The 16,323-nt window shown below is 46.2% G+C and overlaps 1 protein-coding gene across 1 annotated transcript; it reads left to right on the forward strand.

Annotated features, from left to right (window-relative positions):
- The first annotated feature begins 750 nt into the window (after nucleotides 1-750).
- On the forward strand, nucleotides 751-9,521 carry LOC144108475 (endothelin-converting enzyme 2-like). Its single transcript, XM_077641698.1, has 7 exons — nucleotides 751-1,033; nucleotides 2,438-2,686; nucleotides 3,253-3,477; nucleotides 4,143-4,301; nucleotides 5,538-6,023; nucleotides 6,889-7,182; nucleotides 9,351-9,521. The coding sequence occupies exons 1-7, from the start codon at nucleotides 845-847 to the stop codon at nucleotides 9,519-9,521; spliced, it is 1,773 nt and encodes a 590-aa protein (XP_077497824.1). The 5' UTR covers nucleotides 751-844.
- Nucleotides 9,522-16,323: the final 6,802 nt, after the last annotated feature.

Below are 16,323 nucleotides of genomic sequence, written 5' to 3' on the forward strand. Positions count from 1 at the left end.
GGGTGCCTGTCAAGTTCTTGGAAGGCCCAGCTGCAACGTCAACTATGTTCACTTGTAAACAGGCGGGCCTCGCTGGCAATGGCTGCGAGAGGATTCAGTGTCTCTTTCAAGGTCGTCGCGCTCTCCTACATCTGTTCCCACTTCCGCTATCCTTCTGTCCGGCTTCAGCTTTCCGACCCCCTTCCACTTAGAGCTGTTCTGTGACAAGTTGCGACCGCGAGACATGGTCCCTACAATCCAAACACACACACAAGCACACATTCGCGGTGCGCTTTCCGTTCGCTCTCTGACGCGGTTGAGATCTACGCACAGTATGTTCTATTGGTCGTTGTTTTACAAGTGAACTTTGGCTTAGCTGAGTACGGAGAGCAAAAAAATTCCAGTGTCGTGTATTTTGCGGAGCCTGAAAACGCACAAAGCGATGTAATCGGGGTTCAGTCTCTCTCAAATGCTCACAATAACCTCCAGGACGAGCGGTGCTAATTCTGGTAGACTGATATCTGGTGCGTATGAATGTAACGTGGCAGTATCGAAGGAAATGGCAATAAAATTTCTTAATGCGACATCAAACATGCACCGTAGTCAGTCCTTAACCTATAATGTTGGGGCATGCCCTTTAAAGGACAACATGTACTAGTAAAGTGAGCTAGCACCATGAAACAGATTGTCGCCATTTTCAGGGCAATGTCCAGTTAGCATCCGTTAAGAATATTTCATGCAAGCTGCAGGGTATCCACGCGGAACCCTAACCCTTTCGCCATTCGGTTTGTCACCGCTTCAGGGCTTCGAAACGCTCCTAAGCAAGGGATCCCAACTGAGAGTCACAGGCAGGAAGGCGCTGGCCATGTACAGAGCCTGCATGGACACAGAGCGCATGGGTTCCACTGATGACACCGGCATGGCGGACCTCAAGGCGTTCATGCGGGAGCGCCGCATCCCGTGGCCCGGAGAGCCCGATGCCAGTGCGAGTCCATTGGGCATCCTCCTGGACTTGGCCTTCAACTGGCAGACGCATTTCTGGTTCCACGTACAGGTGCTGTTTTCACAAATTGTGGCCTTGACAGCACGTGGCATTTGGAGTGGTGCGTGGCATATCAGGTCTAATGTCGCCAAGGTCCACGTGGCAACGAGAGATGATGCAGGGGGGAAACGGGTAAATGTCGACCGCTGAGCGTTCTTTAAAGTGGGTTGCAAATAACACGAACGTTTATTGCGTAGAGTACTTTGATATGGGGCCGCCGCGTCCGGGATATCATACAGTGACCTGGGATCCAGCAGCTCAATGTCAAGTCTGCTAATCTGCCGCAGCTTATGTGGCATTTAACTTGATGAATTGGTAACATTAAAGCTTACAGCAGACACCATGAATCGCAAGAGGAGCCTTTTGTCATGTAAGGTTTTCACCAGAGAACGGAAGAATTGTGGAAAAAAAATAATTAACCACGAATCTGTGCCATTTCAGTCGCACGATTAGCTATGACAAGCATCGAATGACTCATTTGCAACTTTTGGGGGTGGCGGGTTCGGCAAATGAAAATGCCTATGCAGAGAAATATCAATTTTCAAAATTTTTTTCGTAATCCACGAGTTTTATCCCCTTCCGTGATTGAAAATTATAGAGAAATATGCCGTACAAATTCAGGACAGGACATTTTTTAGTGCGCGGTGACTGAAGATTTTAAGCAAACCATGCTAGTAATGGTGCCGGCGCTCCCGCATTCGTATCTTAGCGACGATCAAGAACCATCATTTTAATAAAATGGTAGTTAGGGCTTCTTGGCAAGGAGCACCACAACTGTGCTCTCCTTTTCTCTGTTCTCTTGTGCTGCGCTGTTCATTCAACTGACACCATTTCAATGACACGATGAAGAAAAATTGTATCTTCAGCTGGATCCCATGAAACACTTCTCTGACCAAAAGCAAATTCAAATGTTGCGATAAGTGAGGCAAACCAGGGAATAAGATTTAAGGGCCCTTTCCTCATCTTTTCCATTTTCTGCAATTGCTAGCAGTGATTACTTTGTCATCTCTTAACGACGGAATTCACTGAATCCAAAGACATTCAGGAGTGCAATAGAGGTCTTGATATTTGTGTCCACAGGTGCCTTAAGTTCTGAAACTTCTGACAGTATGAAACGCTCTCATTAAAATGTGCACGCTGTGGTTTAACAGATGTTTATGAGTATTGTGGAGAAAAAAAACCTAATAGCCTAATTGCATGCTAGTGCGCTTTATGGAGCTGTCATCAACTCTTTCTCGCTGGAAGTTTTACCCATTGTGAGGACTTTACGATGGTGTGAGCTGTGATTACTGGTTAACTACTAGAGATAACCAAAAATGTTATACACTTCAGAAATAAACGTACCAGCTTGCACGTCTGTGCCAATTTTGGTTTCAATTGCCACGGGCCATATTTAAAAACTCTCATATGCTGCAGGTGCGGGAGAATCATAGCGGAAACCGGAACGCGCTCATGCTTCGCTCGGGGAACTTAATGGTGTTCTGGTCCAAGTTCCAAGAGAGCCTGATAGCTGAGCGCGTCTACTACAAGTACTACATGAGCTACTTCGAGGCCTTTGCTGGCGTTAACGAGTCGAAGCCTACTGAAGAAGAAGTCGCGAAGACGGCGGCAATAGAATCGGATATCCTCAGGCGCTTCATGGAGGTGCTGATTCGGAAGAACAAGGCAGGTGATTTAGAAAGAATTGTGAACGCACGAAAAGCAAAGCTAGCGGCCAAGAAAAAATACCATGAACTCTTAATATTCTTATAGGCGGCTAGGTCTCGTATCTTCTTGGTTTTGAGGCGAAAGAATATTTAAACACATATGCTGCGAAAACTATCGTGACATGAAAAAAACAGAGAGCTATCTAGGCTAATTGCCTAATGTCTTAAGCCAATAAAACTACGCATGCATGTAGTTAAATATCATGTAGTTGTATCTATGAAAAGTTTTTTCTGTAGCTGCTTGCTCAGGCCATCCAGTGCTGACACTTACCTAATGGTCCTTTCTATTGTTTTCCATGCAGGGTATATGTACAAAGTAGTCATTAATTATGTCGTGCAAAGGGCTATTTCTTATTATTTCTAATTTTGGTTTCGTACGCTTATTTCAATTCCCGCAACATCATACCACCATTAAAAAATGGAGAAATGTCACGCGACAGCAGTGCATCCTGACGCAAACTCACAGCTGCAGACTCGAAACCCCTAAGAACGATTCTTTCCTTGCCCCGACGGGCCTTTGCGCAGACTCCGGCTGAATTCCCTCTGTCGGAGATCGAACGTCTGACGCCGAGTATCAACTCCTCTGAGTGGTTGTCCGAGATCGGCTTGCACTTGGCGTTGTGGCCCGATTTTGGTGCTGGTGACCACGTCCTGGTCGAGGACACAGCGCTTCTCACGACGGTCGACCAGCTCTTCGCCAAGTACAGCCGGCGCGAGATGGCGCAGCACATCGCGTGGTTCTTCGTGCAGGTATTCAGTAACTTGAAATGAGGCAACAGTGCTGCAGTTTTCGGGTCCTCAGGCTTACGGGGAGTCAAAAGAGCTGATAGGAGGGCACAGTCAAACCTGACGTCCACCTGGCGACATATCTGTTTTTACATAGTTTTACAAGAGGTCTACACATCGTTTTGCCTGAGGGATGGGGTATTTTTGTAAGTGAAAATGTAAAATAGTCACAACGACATGTATATCTCTAACACTTCCTCTGCAAGCAGAAAGGCGAAATATTCTCTTCGCAAGCTGCAAAGCCTTTTTGGTGACATAGCCATTAGACGCACGTACTCTTCTACCACCACCGCACTCGTGTTCACAAACCCTTCTAGAAAATGATGGTGGCCATTTTGCATCATTAGGGAATATGCCAAGGGCACACTAGTCGCATGCAGCGAAATTTGCGCAGCTGGTGGGCACATCATCGTATGAGATGCAAAATATCGCATGGTATGATTTCCTTACTGGTGTCCCTTTGTCGCCGGTGTATGTCCGGTGACATTGTGACTTTTCTATGTGATGTCGTAAATTAATTCTTAACGGGGACAACTAGATATCGGGTAAACTGCAGGTTTCAACAGCTAGTGTTGTAAAGAGATTGGGACACAGAAGAGTGCAGCCGCAGAACAGGTTTTGTGCCGCAGGTGTTCGCCCCACTTGGTAACATCGAATTGCTAAAGAACAAGTTCGGCGAATTCGATCGCGGCATCAGCAATCGGCCGGTCTTCTGTGCCACCGAGGTTGAAGCATCCTACGGCGTGCTGATCAGGTTGCTGTTCCTGGAAGCACTCATCACGACAAAGGTTAGCGTCATGATATTGTACCTTAAGGCAGAGATGCTTAAAACCAGCAACCATAATCACATTTGGATTGTGTAATAACCTGAGAGTATTTTTGCTGACCGATTCTCACTTATATAGGGTGGTAGGCTGGGGTTTAGTGTTAAGAGAAATAACCGGAAACGATTCGTAATCTCACTGGCTATAAGAATCAGATATGCAAATGACTCTGGGAGCGGTGAGGGCTAATTTAGACGACAACAAAACTTTCACCTGCCAAGCTGCAATGTGCTTTACACAATAAAGAACTTGCAAAAAGGTGTGTGTTTTAAATTCCACGCTTCCTTTAAGGGGAGACGCGGGTATTAAAATTGACATTTTTATTATTAATGATTTAGTAATGAAATCAGATGTGCATAAGTGTGTTTTCTTCTAATTCTTAAAACATAATTAGTTTTAGTATATTTCAAACACTTTGTAAACCTTCTAAAGCCATCTAAGCATGATTGCTTAAAACTCTGCGCTGACGAACATTCATAGCGCGCATTACTGTACAAATTTTGGCAGATGTTACCTGATATGCCCTGTATTAAAATGGCAGCGCAGTATATCATCACATATGATTTTCGATTCAAGCATGTTGAACACAAAATCTGTTTGCCATGCAAGCATCGATACTTCAAGCATGAGTAAAAACCATTATGGGCTTTGTTTTCTTTTTCTGAAAACTTACCTTGACACTTATAGTATTTTCCGTCATTCATCCTGGATGTTAACATAAATAGATTTTCTTGGGCAGGAACTAAAGACTTGGTTGCGTCTATCGGTCATTTTCCTAAATAAAAGTTGTCACACCAAGACACTGTCAGCCGTGGAAGAGCGCAGCTCTTGCACCTCTTAAAATGACAGAAAACCAGCTTTTGTTCTTGCATATGAAACGTTTGTTACAACCTGTTATGCCAATGAATTGTCAAAATACCACCGATCATTTACTGTCTTCTTATGTACTGCGCATCGTTTTACATTTGTCACATACATTAGCTGCGCACTAAGTGGTTCCGGAGACATTATTGAATGTGTCTGCGAAGTAGATTTATAGAGGAGGAGGATTCCAATGCTATATTCTGTCATTTTTTGTAACGCTCATCAGTTTACGGGAGGAAAAATGAATGTTGCATACTTACTCTTCATTTACTTCATTTTGAATTGGTTCAGGAGCGATAACATTGAATCTTTTTATAAATTCATAAATTTTCAAAGGCCCGCTCCATTGTGGACCGCACTCTGGAGGACATCACAGAGTCGGCCAGGGAAAGGTTCGCCACAGTAGCCTCGGGTAGCAATTCGTCGGGTTCCAACGCTTCCGCCGCCGCCAAGAGCAAGCTGGACAAGCTTCGCGTCTCTCTGTGGCCTCCCGACTCGCTGCTGAAGTGGCGTGCCCTCAGCGAGATGTACAGCAGCTTCGCTCCCGCACAGGACTCGCTTGCCCGCTACTGGGTGCACGGCCACGAGCGCCTGAGGCAGCTCTCAGAGCAACCGCAATACGCTCAAGCGCTGGCGCAGCGAGCGAACTTCCTCATGCCATTGATCCGCTACGACTACCTCCGCAACGTTGTGTCCGTGTCCATGGCGACGCTGCAAAGGCCACTGTTCTACCTCTACGGAACGCCCGCCATGACACACGGTGGCCTGGGATTCACATTCGCCAAGGAGCTGGTCAAGGCCGTGGACAGCACGGGGCTCATGGTGAGCGGTGCAGTGCACAGGCTTTGCAGATCGGCGAATATATATGACCAAAACGTTTGCATAATGAGCTTATAATAAATGTATCCCAGGATATGTGAATATTACTTGTTTAAAATAGGTGGCGTTCTGGGTTGAAACGCTTGTAAGTGGAGAGGCGCACCAGAAGATTGGATGCTAGAGTGAACACTTTGTACAATATAAAATTCTAAAATAGTGTCAACGCATAGTTAAGCGCAAAGAATATTGTATCGTTTATAATGTAGTTACGACCCAATGAAAGTAAAACAATCTAGTCCACGCATTGCCTTCCTCTCATGAACAACATCGGTCGGTTCCTGTCTTTCATGCCAAACAGTCTTTCAGTACCGTCAATGCAGGCCTGGCCGATATGTCACTCTCCATACCAATGTTGTGGAATATAGCTCTGTCACTATTTTTACAAAAAACACTCATATGCGAACCTATCTGACTGGAGGCTTTTTCACGGATCCAGAGTAATTTCTGGAAGGCATTAAATAAACTCCTCTGCTAGTTCGTTATGTCTGGACCATTAAAATCCGCTCGAAAGCATAAAAAGTTCCATCGCCAGAAAGGTCTTATTACCTTTTTTGGAAAGGCTTATTTTTGGAGTTTCGAGGCAACATTGAAGAAACCGAACTCATCCTAGGGCACGTCTGGAATCATCTTGCAGGGGCGTTCTTTATCCGCATTATCGAATCAAACTTTCCGCTGTCGGGAACGAAACACGCACATGCTTCTCAGAGGCATGGCTGCTGTAGCCACTTTGTCAAGGTGAATGTTGATGAAGAGACATCAAGGCGGCACAGGGCTTCCGACTTGCGCTCCTAGACCTCTATTATTGCAGGTGGATCCGTCCGGCCGCATCGATGATTCGTGGGTGCCGGCCGAGTGGCGCGAGCACACAGCGCAGAGGGCTCGCTGCCTTCCCTCCGGCGACGACATCTTCCCGGAGGTGCCCGCACTGCGCATCGCCCACGATGCGTTCCTGCGGTGCCGCCGTCGAGAGGCGGGTGGCACGCGCCTCTCCCCGCTCTGGTCCGACCAACAGGCACGCCCTACTTTTGCCGCTTTCAATGTGACAACCGCCAATTCAGGACTTTCTCGAGAGTTTGAAGTACCACCATCGGTTTATTCCGCCGTTAGTTAAACCTCTCGACCTTACTAATGGTGATCTGGAAATGAAATTTAAGGCCTTTGTAATCAGGGATTCTTATCGACATGTGTCAGAAACTGGGCGCTTTGAAAACTGTGCCCTTTGTAATCATAACAGGGTGGGCCCTCCTGTAGCACCTGATACGCTAATGGGGAAGCTGGAAAGTGAAGAAGTGGATAATGACTTTGTGGGGCATGACACACTCATAGTGTGCAGTTCATTTGTTTGGAAAGCAAGCAGAAACTCATCTGGGGATGAAAGAGAGGCCACGGAATATGTCTGTAGCATGATAAGACGCGAAGCTTAAAATATGCAAAAAATTGCTGTCCTTAGAACACGTAAGTGGGCAGAACGGCATGTGCGATGTTTAGCCTGTCTCCTCGGTGCCATCCACGTAGCAAGGTGTGCATACGGAGTCGGGACAAAAGTAGTTCGCAGTCACGAGCCAGCAGCCCTCTGCACGAACGGATGCACGAATGTGGTAGAGATTATTTTCTCGACTTGCTTTCACGCCTTCCCATCTCCGTTAAAGTGTCGACTAGAGTGAGACACATTCGGCTCCTTCTCGCCACTCATAACCTAGAGCAACGAAGTTTGATCTGTCCGCATATAGTTACACATTTTCGGCGCCTTTGCTTTCTTGCGATGGCAGACGATAGAATGCATCGTGCATGAGTTCTGCCAATCGACTCGCCGCCATGGCTATTAACGGCATTTCGTTAATGACCACGTAGAGCGAGGAAAATATCCCGGCCACGTCAACCGCACTTCGATGGAAGCAAAATCCTAAAGTCTGCCACGCTCTGTGCAGTGCAAGTTCGCTTTATCATTTCCGCGTGACAGAAATTAATCCGGAGGCCCCCGCTCCAGCCTCTAATTCTCACATACCTTTTAATTGCTTCCTTTATTGCTTTCCTCATGACATATGGTTAAGGTGCGTTGAGTTTAAGTGTATAATTTTAAAAACTACAAGTTTGGGCTTTAATATACAACAATATTTATCGCTTTGATTATTCATCTATATAAAGACTTGGTGAAACCAAGTGTAGATGTCACTTAGACGAATGATGTCTCATATGCAAGAGCATTATTGCCAGAAACAATCCAAGCTGCCGGCAAACAGCAGACCGCCTATTATCAGATCACCATTGTCCTTAATTGAAGGCGGTTAGCCTGTCAAATTTGCGAATCAGATTACATCGTATTGAATTAGGCAGAAGTGTTATAGAGGTATTTATATTTATTTTAAAGGCCACTGTGTTAAAAACGCCTTAACTGTCTTTTGCAGGACGGCGGAATTTTCAGGTCAAAATTTCGAACTGTATGGGTATCTGCCAGAACCCAGTAAGAATCGCTCGGATAATACAATCGGCATAATGAGAACCACTCATGCGAAAAGCGTGTTGCTCTCCCGTCTGTGTCACTGAAAGCACCGTTATAACCTTGGGCATCTTTAAAGGCCCGCTTTGAGGTTTTTTTGATAAGAAAGAGCTTTTAGTGATCAGGCACAAATTGAAGCTCATCATGAAGAAAGTAAATACTTAGTAGCTGGCTTACTTTCAGTGTGCAACTTAAATATAATCTAACCTACTATAATATAAAGGGTACTGACATTTGAAAGCACGTTTAGTTTTTTGCATTTAGGCTTCTTCGACAGGCAGCTTCCGCTGTATATATTCGATCCTCAGGAATATATTACTAGTTTTTTTTTATGAGGAATCTAAAGCTCTCTAGGGCTATTTCATTCCCGGTGAACACTTTAGCCACACTGTCAGCGAATGGGTAGTAGAAGATGTGAAAGAGCGAAGAGAGAGAAAGAGGCGCCACAGTACAGACCTGAAGAATAATTTGGCTATCTTGGGTTATTAAACGTGTGCCGATATTGTACAATATACGGCTATCTTTTGAAGTCGACTTGGATCAAAACATGACTTCCCCAACCAAGACTTAACCCCGACTTTCTTGCTCGGGATAAGAGCGCACAAAACATTCAAACACTACTACAGGTTCTCGTCAACACTTGCTGCGTGACATTCATGACAACGTGACGATTTAAATCAACTTCATAATCACTGGTCGAAAATTGATGCCGGTTTGACCTAGCCGCAGATATCCACGTCCCTTCTTTGACGAGTTTCCTTTTTCACACGCAGGTGTTCTTCATCACGGCGTGCTTCAGCATGTGCGGCCGCAGGAGCTCTGCCGGCAGTCTGGAAGGAGACTGCAACAAGGCGGTCAGCAACCTATCGCCTTTCGCTCGGGCCTTCCAATGTCCCAGTGGCTCACCCATGAACCCGGAGAGGAGGTGCACCTACTTCGATTGACCCGCACCTCTTCACACCGAGAGCAATGCTTGACATCTTGCTGCGCTTAAGTTATCCGTTTTCTTTGTGAAACCTGTGTGCACATCTAAGTAGGACTTCTTTAAATTGACAGCGCGAAGCCACTACCTTCGCTTGTTCTCAGCTGTTTCCTGATATTGCTGATGTAAGCCATAGCTAGTGCCCTGCTCTATTTGAACGGTTGCTACTGTACACTTTTGCATCTAGGCGTTGTTCTGCTCATTGTGGAATAGCACAGAGAACTTGTAAAGTGTTTGTGAGAAAACGCTACTGTGCTGTGATTGTGATGATGATCACCCTAGTGATGTTTAGTGAATGTCGCTCCTCAGGACCTGTTTTTCTGTGAGTTCCCAACCGAGCTTCTGGTTTTCTGCCTTCAGTTCGCCTGTTACAGAACTATTGTGTTCTACACTTTTCTCTTTATTGTCAACGCTGTGTTTGTGTTGTGGTGGATCAGAGGTGATAATGTGTTATTAGGTAGCGCAGTCTTGGACAAAAGTATGCGGGTGTCAGATTCGAGGTTTAAAAACTTTATTTCAGCCAGATTAGGCAAAATCATTTGAATGAAAATTTAGATTTATGCGGACACATGCGCACTCTATCCAATGGAAACAATACAACCTAACTGGATAGCGAGACGGAGCAGAAATCTTTGATGAATCCGAATCCTGCAAACTTTTGTCCATGACTGTGCATGAATGAGGTGCTAGTGTTCATACCTTGATATGTTCAGTATAACTCTACACAACAAAGTATGATCTCATCTCAATTGAGAGGTGAGAGGAAATGTCAACCATTAACGCGTTGGTTAATTGTTACGTGAGAAGGCGATCGGACATGTTTGTCTTCGAATACGAGCCTTCATTCATTTGGCGCTCATTATCATGTGACATGATTCTGTATGTATGCTTTTAAGTCTTATTAGGCCAATTCAGCTATGTTCAACCCTCCGCCAATGTGTGACGGTGTGCATACTGCAAATTACTAGCATTTCTTCGCGGTGATTTTACGCTTTTTAATATTTTGACCTCCAAGTCGAGCACAATCATTACTCTTGGCTTATATGTATGTCACTATTGTCCATAAAGGCTGTGTACTGTTTTTAAGCATACGCTACTTTGTGTATTCGTCGTATTTCGTCCTCAGTTTTTTTCCCTGAAATTGTTGTCTATAGTTCAATATTTCTTTGACACAGATAATTTACAATAAATCACTATTTAAACGATCGGTCACGTAAATCTTAACGTCGTATACCTTCTCCATACCATACCATGCCGTCCACCTGGGGTCCATTATTAGGTGATGGCATCGCAATCCAAGACCATTATTAGGTGATGGCATCGCAATTCAAGAATTTTCTACTGGTTTTCTTATCAACCTTTTCTATTAAAGTGCCGAGACTCGCTCCCTTGGCGAGTGTAATTGACGTCTACTCGAATGCTCGCTTTCGAAGCTCACTTGCTTCACGTCAGTACCGGTTTTCTACCCCCCCCCCCTCCAAAAAAAAAACACCTGTCCCACACGTCCATATCGTTTGTGTGAGTGCCTCATCAAGCATATTCTGGGAATCTAGTGGATTCTGCTCAACAGTTGTTTCTGAAAGATGCATTAATGGGATTGACTTTCAACTTCCTTGTTTTCCTTGGCTCAATCAGCTTTCGACTGCACACTTCTGGATGCAACAATTGCACCTGCTTGGCTTCTGAAGAGAATGTAATCTGAGTGAATTCCTGAAACGCTGTCGGGTAGGAATTGAGCAGGTGGCCCTCCGGCGGCCACACACCGCCCCTTTCATTATTGCTTTGCATGTTTTTTTGACTCATTATGATATTGAGTGCCGACAACTGTCCCCACCATCGACCCCACACTCCAGCGACGGGCTGTTTTCAGGGAGCCAAATCTCGAGGTAATAAAGGATATATGTCAAGACGATCATGAAAAGGTTAATTTCGGGCTAAATGTCGGGCATCACTGCACAGAAATGTTCTGTATATTCTTGTTTTCGTCATCTTCCCAATATTTCTAAGATATTTGGAAGAATACTCATTTTTCCGCGTGTTTATTTTGCCTTTAAAAATTTTCCGCACATTTTATACTTTTAAATGGAAGAAAAATGGCTGCAGCAATAACGCAGCACCGGAGGTTACGGTAACAACGCCTCTCTCCGCTGGCAGCGCGAACCCCGTGACCTATGGTTTTGTCCCTTAGCCGAGAGATGACAGGAAAGGTATTGTTAACGCGGGGAACACTGCCGGTGGGCCGAGGAGGAGGGAAAAGTTTTTTTGAGGCCAGCACTAAGGCCCAGTTAAGACCTGCGCTTGTTCCGCCAAGGCCTACTGACAATCTGCCGAGCCCGAGTGAAGCCAAGCACTCCAGTAAAGAGGGGGAGGGTAAGGCAAATATGGAGAAGCCATGACGATGTTACATGAGTAGAGAATGTAGTCAAGGGTTCGACAGAATCCTGTCTGACGAGGGGAAACATAGTGGATGAATAAAACGTACACTCGCCAAAAATGGGTTCTGAAATATGACGTTTCGGGACCACTACGAGTCCCTTGTTGTGAAGGACGCGTTCTTGTTCCGTCTTCTGTGACGGGTGAGGTTGGAGTAGCATTTTGCGATTTTTTATGGTGTTGCAGTAGTGTTCAGCTCTATGCGCTTATTATGTTGCGGCGTCTTCCACTGACGTTGCATTTGGACAGGAGATCGAAGGCACCGAATGTTGATGTCGTGGGTCCGTTGTTGCACAACTCATTTCTCCCGATCCCAGAAACGAGGTGTTAACGCAGGGTGATTGTAATGTTCGAATTACTCTTATAGGATTGCACTAAAATGTCATGTGGGTGGGTTTCCGGTAGTGCGCGTTGTATATTGCGGACGGCTTTTCTGTAGTCGGTATAGATGCTGTTGTTAGTGCTGTGATGTTTATTGAATAAAGAGGCGTCCTGTATGGCACATCTTATTTCGTGAGTTTCTTGAGTGGTTAAGTTGGAAGGATTGTAAAATGACCCACCTGTGCGGTTGATTTGGGTCTCTCTGTCCGAATGCGTATATTGGATACGCTTCTGAGCTCTCCTCATTGCCTCTAACAATGGCCATTGTTCTAGGTCCCTTAGCCTGCGCTATAGGGAACAGACATGCAATGAACTTTTTGTTTGCGCATCCAAAGGACATTGGATACCTTGACACGCTCTAATTTCGCCTTGCATGTTGCCCTCATGCACTCTTTACGCTGTGAGTTTTGTTAGCTCATTTATCAAAATATGCACTTCATCATTTGATATGTAACATCATTAACCGCCGATGTACATTTGTACGCATTTAATGGCTGCATTTTATTTTTTAATATTTTTAGTTGTTTTATTTTACTTTTTCCGCCTCCCTCTCCTTCCGCCTTTATCTCCCAATGTCCTTCCGAGCGCCGTGTAGCATGCCAGTGTTTAAACACCGGATAAATTCTCTGTTTTTTTCATTAAAGAGCTTCTCTCTCTATCTCTCTTACTGGCGTCTAGAACTTGTCGATATGAGCGGTTGTCAGCAGACCCCTGAGCGCTAAAGGACATGTACCGAACTACGGACACGAAAGTAGCAACATGCACCACCTCAGCTTTCGCAGTTCTCGTCCTTATCACGTGCTTGTTCTTTCCTGGACCAAGCACCTTTCTGATGTGATCGGCCAAACACTTTCAACACACACCCTGTTAAGCAATATGAACTTTTTAGGCGCTGCGGCTAGCATGAAGGTTTCATTGTAAACACAGAGGCGGTCGCATTTCTAGGCCACTCTCTTTGCTAGGGTTCTACTAAGTGGGGTCCAAGGTATTTGCCCCCCAAGGTAACCACTCGTTTCGCATAGTTACGCACGCATGGCGGTGGCCGTCGGCGTTAAACTCCTGCCTAGTGTGACACAGCTGCTGCGTTGGCGTTTCGTCTATTTCGACAGCCGAAAGTGAAAGGGAAACAGGTATTTGCTTCCCCGGTAGCTCTGCGCACCGTAGTCAGACTAAACGCAGCGTCACGCCGAGAAGAGTTTAACCTCGATTGCAACCACCTTGCGTGCGCAATTACGGGAATCGAGCTGAAAGCATGGCCGCGAATATCTCGAAACACAGGTGTGCTAGGATAGCGACTCTTGTTGCTGGACGGAAGCTGCGATCACATCCGATTATTGCGATTTGTGTTTATGTCTGAGAAAGTTTAAGAATTAAGCGGATAATTTTTGAGCGTTTCTGAAAGTCGAGAGGAAAAAAGCAGAAAATAGATTTGTGCTCATATGAAAAACGCCCGGCACGCATGCGTCACGCTCTCAACAGTGCGGCGGCAGCCAGGGGCAAGAAAATCCAGCTGGTTTCGATCTCAAGTACTCCAGCACATTCTGGTGACTGAAGGACTTATGGCTAAACTGGGACAATTTGAGCGGATGCAATTAGCGCCAGAAACGCAGAGGTGGCCTAATTATCTGAGGCACCGGAAAATGAATTCGCTTCGCGTTCGAAGACAGTAGTTCGAATCCCGCACAGGCGTGAAGTTTTCTCCGCGTGATACCGTTGCCTTGACAGCGCTACGAAGATCCGGTCGGCTTTTTTTCGGCCGATATGATAACTGGCGCTGACGTCTGGGTTATCTGGACAATGCTGTCAAAGTTCCTAACCTTGGCGGTGGGAGTTTTCTTTGAGGCAGTTTCCAAGCGCCAGCGACGGTGAATGTGTACGTCGGGACATTGCCTCGGATGACAGACATCTGGTCAGTGTCGGGCAACTGTAAACAAGTGATGCGGAAATGATGAACGTACTGTTTAGCAATATCTAAGCAAGCTCGCCGCGTACCAGCGCAGTTCGCAGTTCTTGCGCACGCTCCAAGAGCATCTGCCGACACTCACAGAAAGACCTCGCCACGACGGAGCACCTGAAGGTGAGTGCATTTGATGAAAAATTAAATTCAAGCGAAGAAATTTGCCGACGCAGAGTGGAAAGAGTGCTGAACATCTTATTCGTTCGAGCAGAAAAAGGGATTACTTGCCTTTATTCGGACGCGTGTAACTTACACGTGTCTGACTAAAGTGTAATAAGTGATGCGTAGTACGAAAAAGCTGCGTTTGTATTCCTCAGAGGTAAGCGAATTCCGGATTCGAACCAGAGTAGGTAGTTCATGAATACTATCTACCTGTGGCAGCTTAGGTGTTCATTTATTTGCATGTGCTGAACGATAGTGCAGTGTAATGGACATTTTGTACGCATAAAATAAAAGTGACGATACAAACGACTGGTTACTTCGACTTTCGCCCAAGCTGAGGCGCCAGCGACAGCGCTAAGATATGCACTCAGTCGAATGGTGCAAAGAACAGCAGATGAAACGAGTAATTTGAGTTCTGCTCCGCAAGCAACGCTGGGGTGCAAGCAAGATATTTGGAAGAAATTTGGTTTTTATAACTTTCGACCAGATTGGATACACGCACCCACTGAGCATGCGCTTCGGGTAGCAAGTGGTGGTGTAGCGAATGCTCACGAAAAAAAAACATGAATCCCGAACAATCTCGGACTAGTGGCGCATGGCGCGACTGGTGACAGGGTTGTCCTAGTGGCTCAGTGAAGCGGGTGCTCTCAAAGATGCAGGGTCCACTGGTACGCATGAGCATAGACGATCTGAAAGGCGTGCCCTCAAGTTTTTGCGCAGACGGACCAGCTAGCATAGAAGAGGGCGCAGTATTGCGGACTATTACGAAGTATATCTGGCCGGCTCACGAAGTACTGGTTGTTATTTAACGCTACAGCATTAAGGGCCTGTGTCATAAAAGCCGGCGTCGTTGGCTGTGAGCGAAAAATTTCAGAAGTATTAATAGATAAAACCGTGAAGGAAATTGGTCGAGTTGGGAAATCGAGCCAGGGCCTCCGAAGTGCGAAAGGAGCACGCTAACCACTCCGCCACGCCAGCTCGATGGTTTGGAATGAACAAAGGCGCGTTTAATGAATACGGTGTTGTCTTCGACGGGCGTTTCAGAGGCATGTACTGTGGTGTATATTAGTAATTATGAGAATGGGAATTACAGAAGGCGCAGTAAAGCGAGTAAGTTTTGCGCGCACGAAGCGCCATCAGGCGGCGTGCACTAAACCCACTCCCTCATTCTCCTCCTCGCAACGTACGTCACACCGCCACCAGATGGAGCGCGACGGCAGCGCCTCCCTCTCGTTTTCGTTCGGGCGCAGTGGGGCCGTGCGGGGACGCAGGAATCGGGCGGTGCACTTCGAAGGCAGTGCACTTCGAAGGCGCGTTCACCACGAAGCTTGCGGCTCGGTGCCCGCTCATTCGGCGCGGAATCTATGCGGCTTTCGTGGCATGGGGTTCGTCAAGAACGATGTGCAGACGAACTACGACTGCAAATTGAGTCCCACGCGTTTCGTCAAGGAGCCTGGCAGCGCTTCTACGTCGTTTACCGCTCCACGCGTCCGTTTCACCGTACGTAGCATCAGCGGCATCAGCTTCACGCGGCGTCGAAGGCGTTGGACGTGAGCGAAAAATCCCGGGAGGACTAATAAATAAAAAAAGAATAGCAAGTTGGTCTAGCTAGGGAATCTTCAACCCATTTCCATTTCGCTACATACCCTCGAGGGGGAGCTGATGTGTCCCCTCCAATTTTTTAAACCGATGTATCCATACCCTCGGAGGAACTCAGCGACCTTCGAGAGCAGATGACCTTTGAGAGGGAAAAGTTTAGGATGCTTTTTTCCTGTTTCTTTGTTCTGAGAGAGCGGGAGAGTGTAGTGTCCATTAATTCCTTTCGATAGAC

The sequence above is a fragment of the Amblyomma americanum genome, chromosome 10, assembly GCF_052857255.1.
Source record: "Amblyomma americanum isolate KBUSLIRL-KWMA chromosome 10, ASM5285725v1, whole genome shotgun sequence".
NCBI classification, from domain to species: Eukaryota; Metazoa; Arthropoda; class Arachnida; order Ixodida; family Ixodidae; genus Amblyomma; species Amblyomma americanum.

Excerpts from the sequence above, each read along its gene's own strand:
- LOC144108475 (XM_077641698.1), top strand. The coding sequence starts at position 845 with ATGTACAGAGCCTGCATGGACACAGAGCGCATGGGTTCCACTGATGAC. Across the intron at positions 2,687-3,252 it reads TGCTGATTCGGAAGAACAAG|ACTCCGGCTGAATTCCCTCT; the intron begins GCAGGTGATTTA and ends GCCTTTGCGCAG. Across the intron at positions 7,183-9,350 it reads CACCATCGGTTTATTCCGCC|GTGTTCTTCATCACGGCGTG; the intron begins GTTAGTTAAACC and ends TTTCACACGCAG.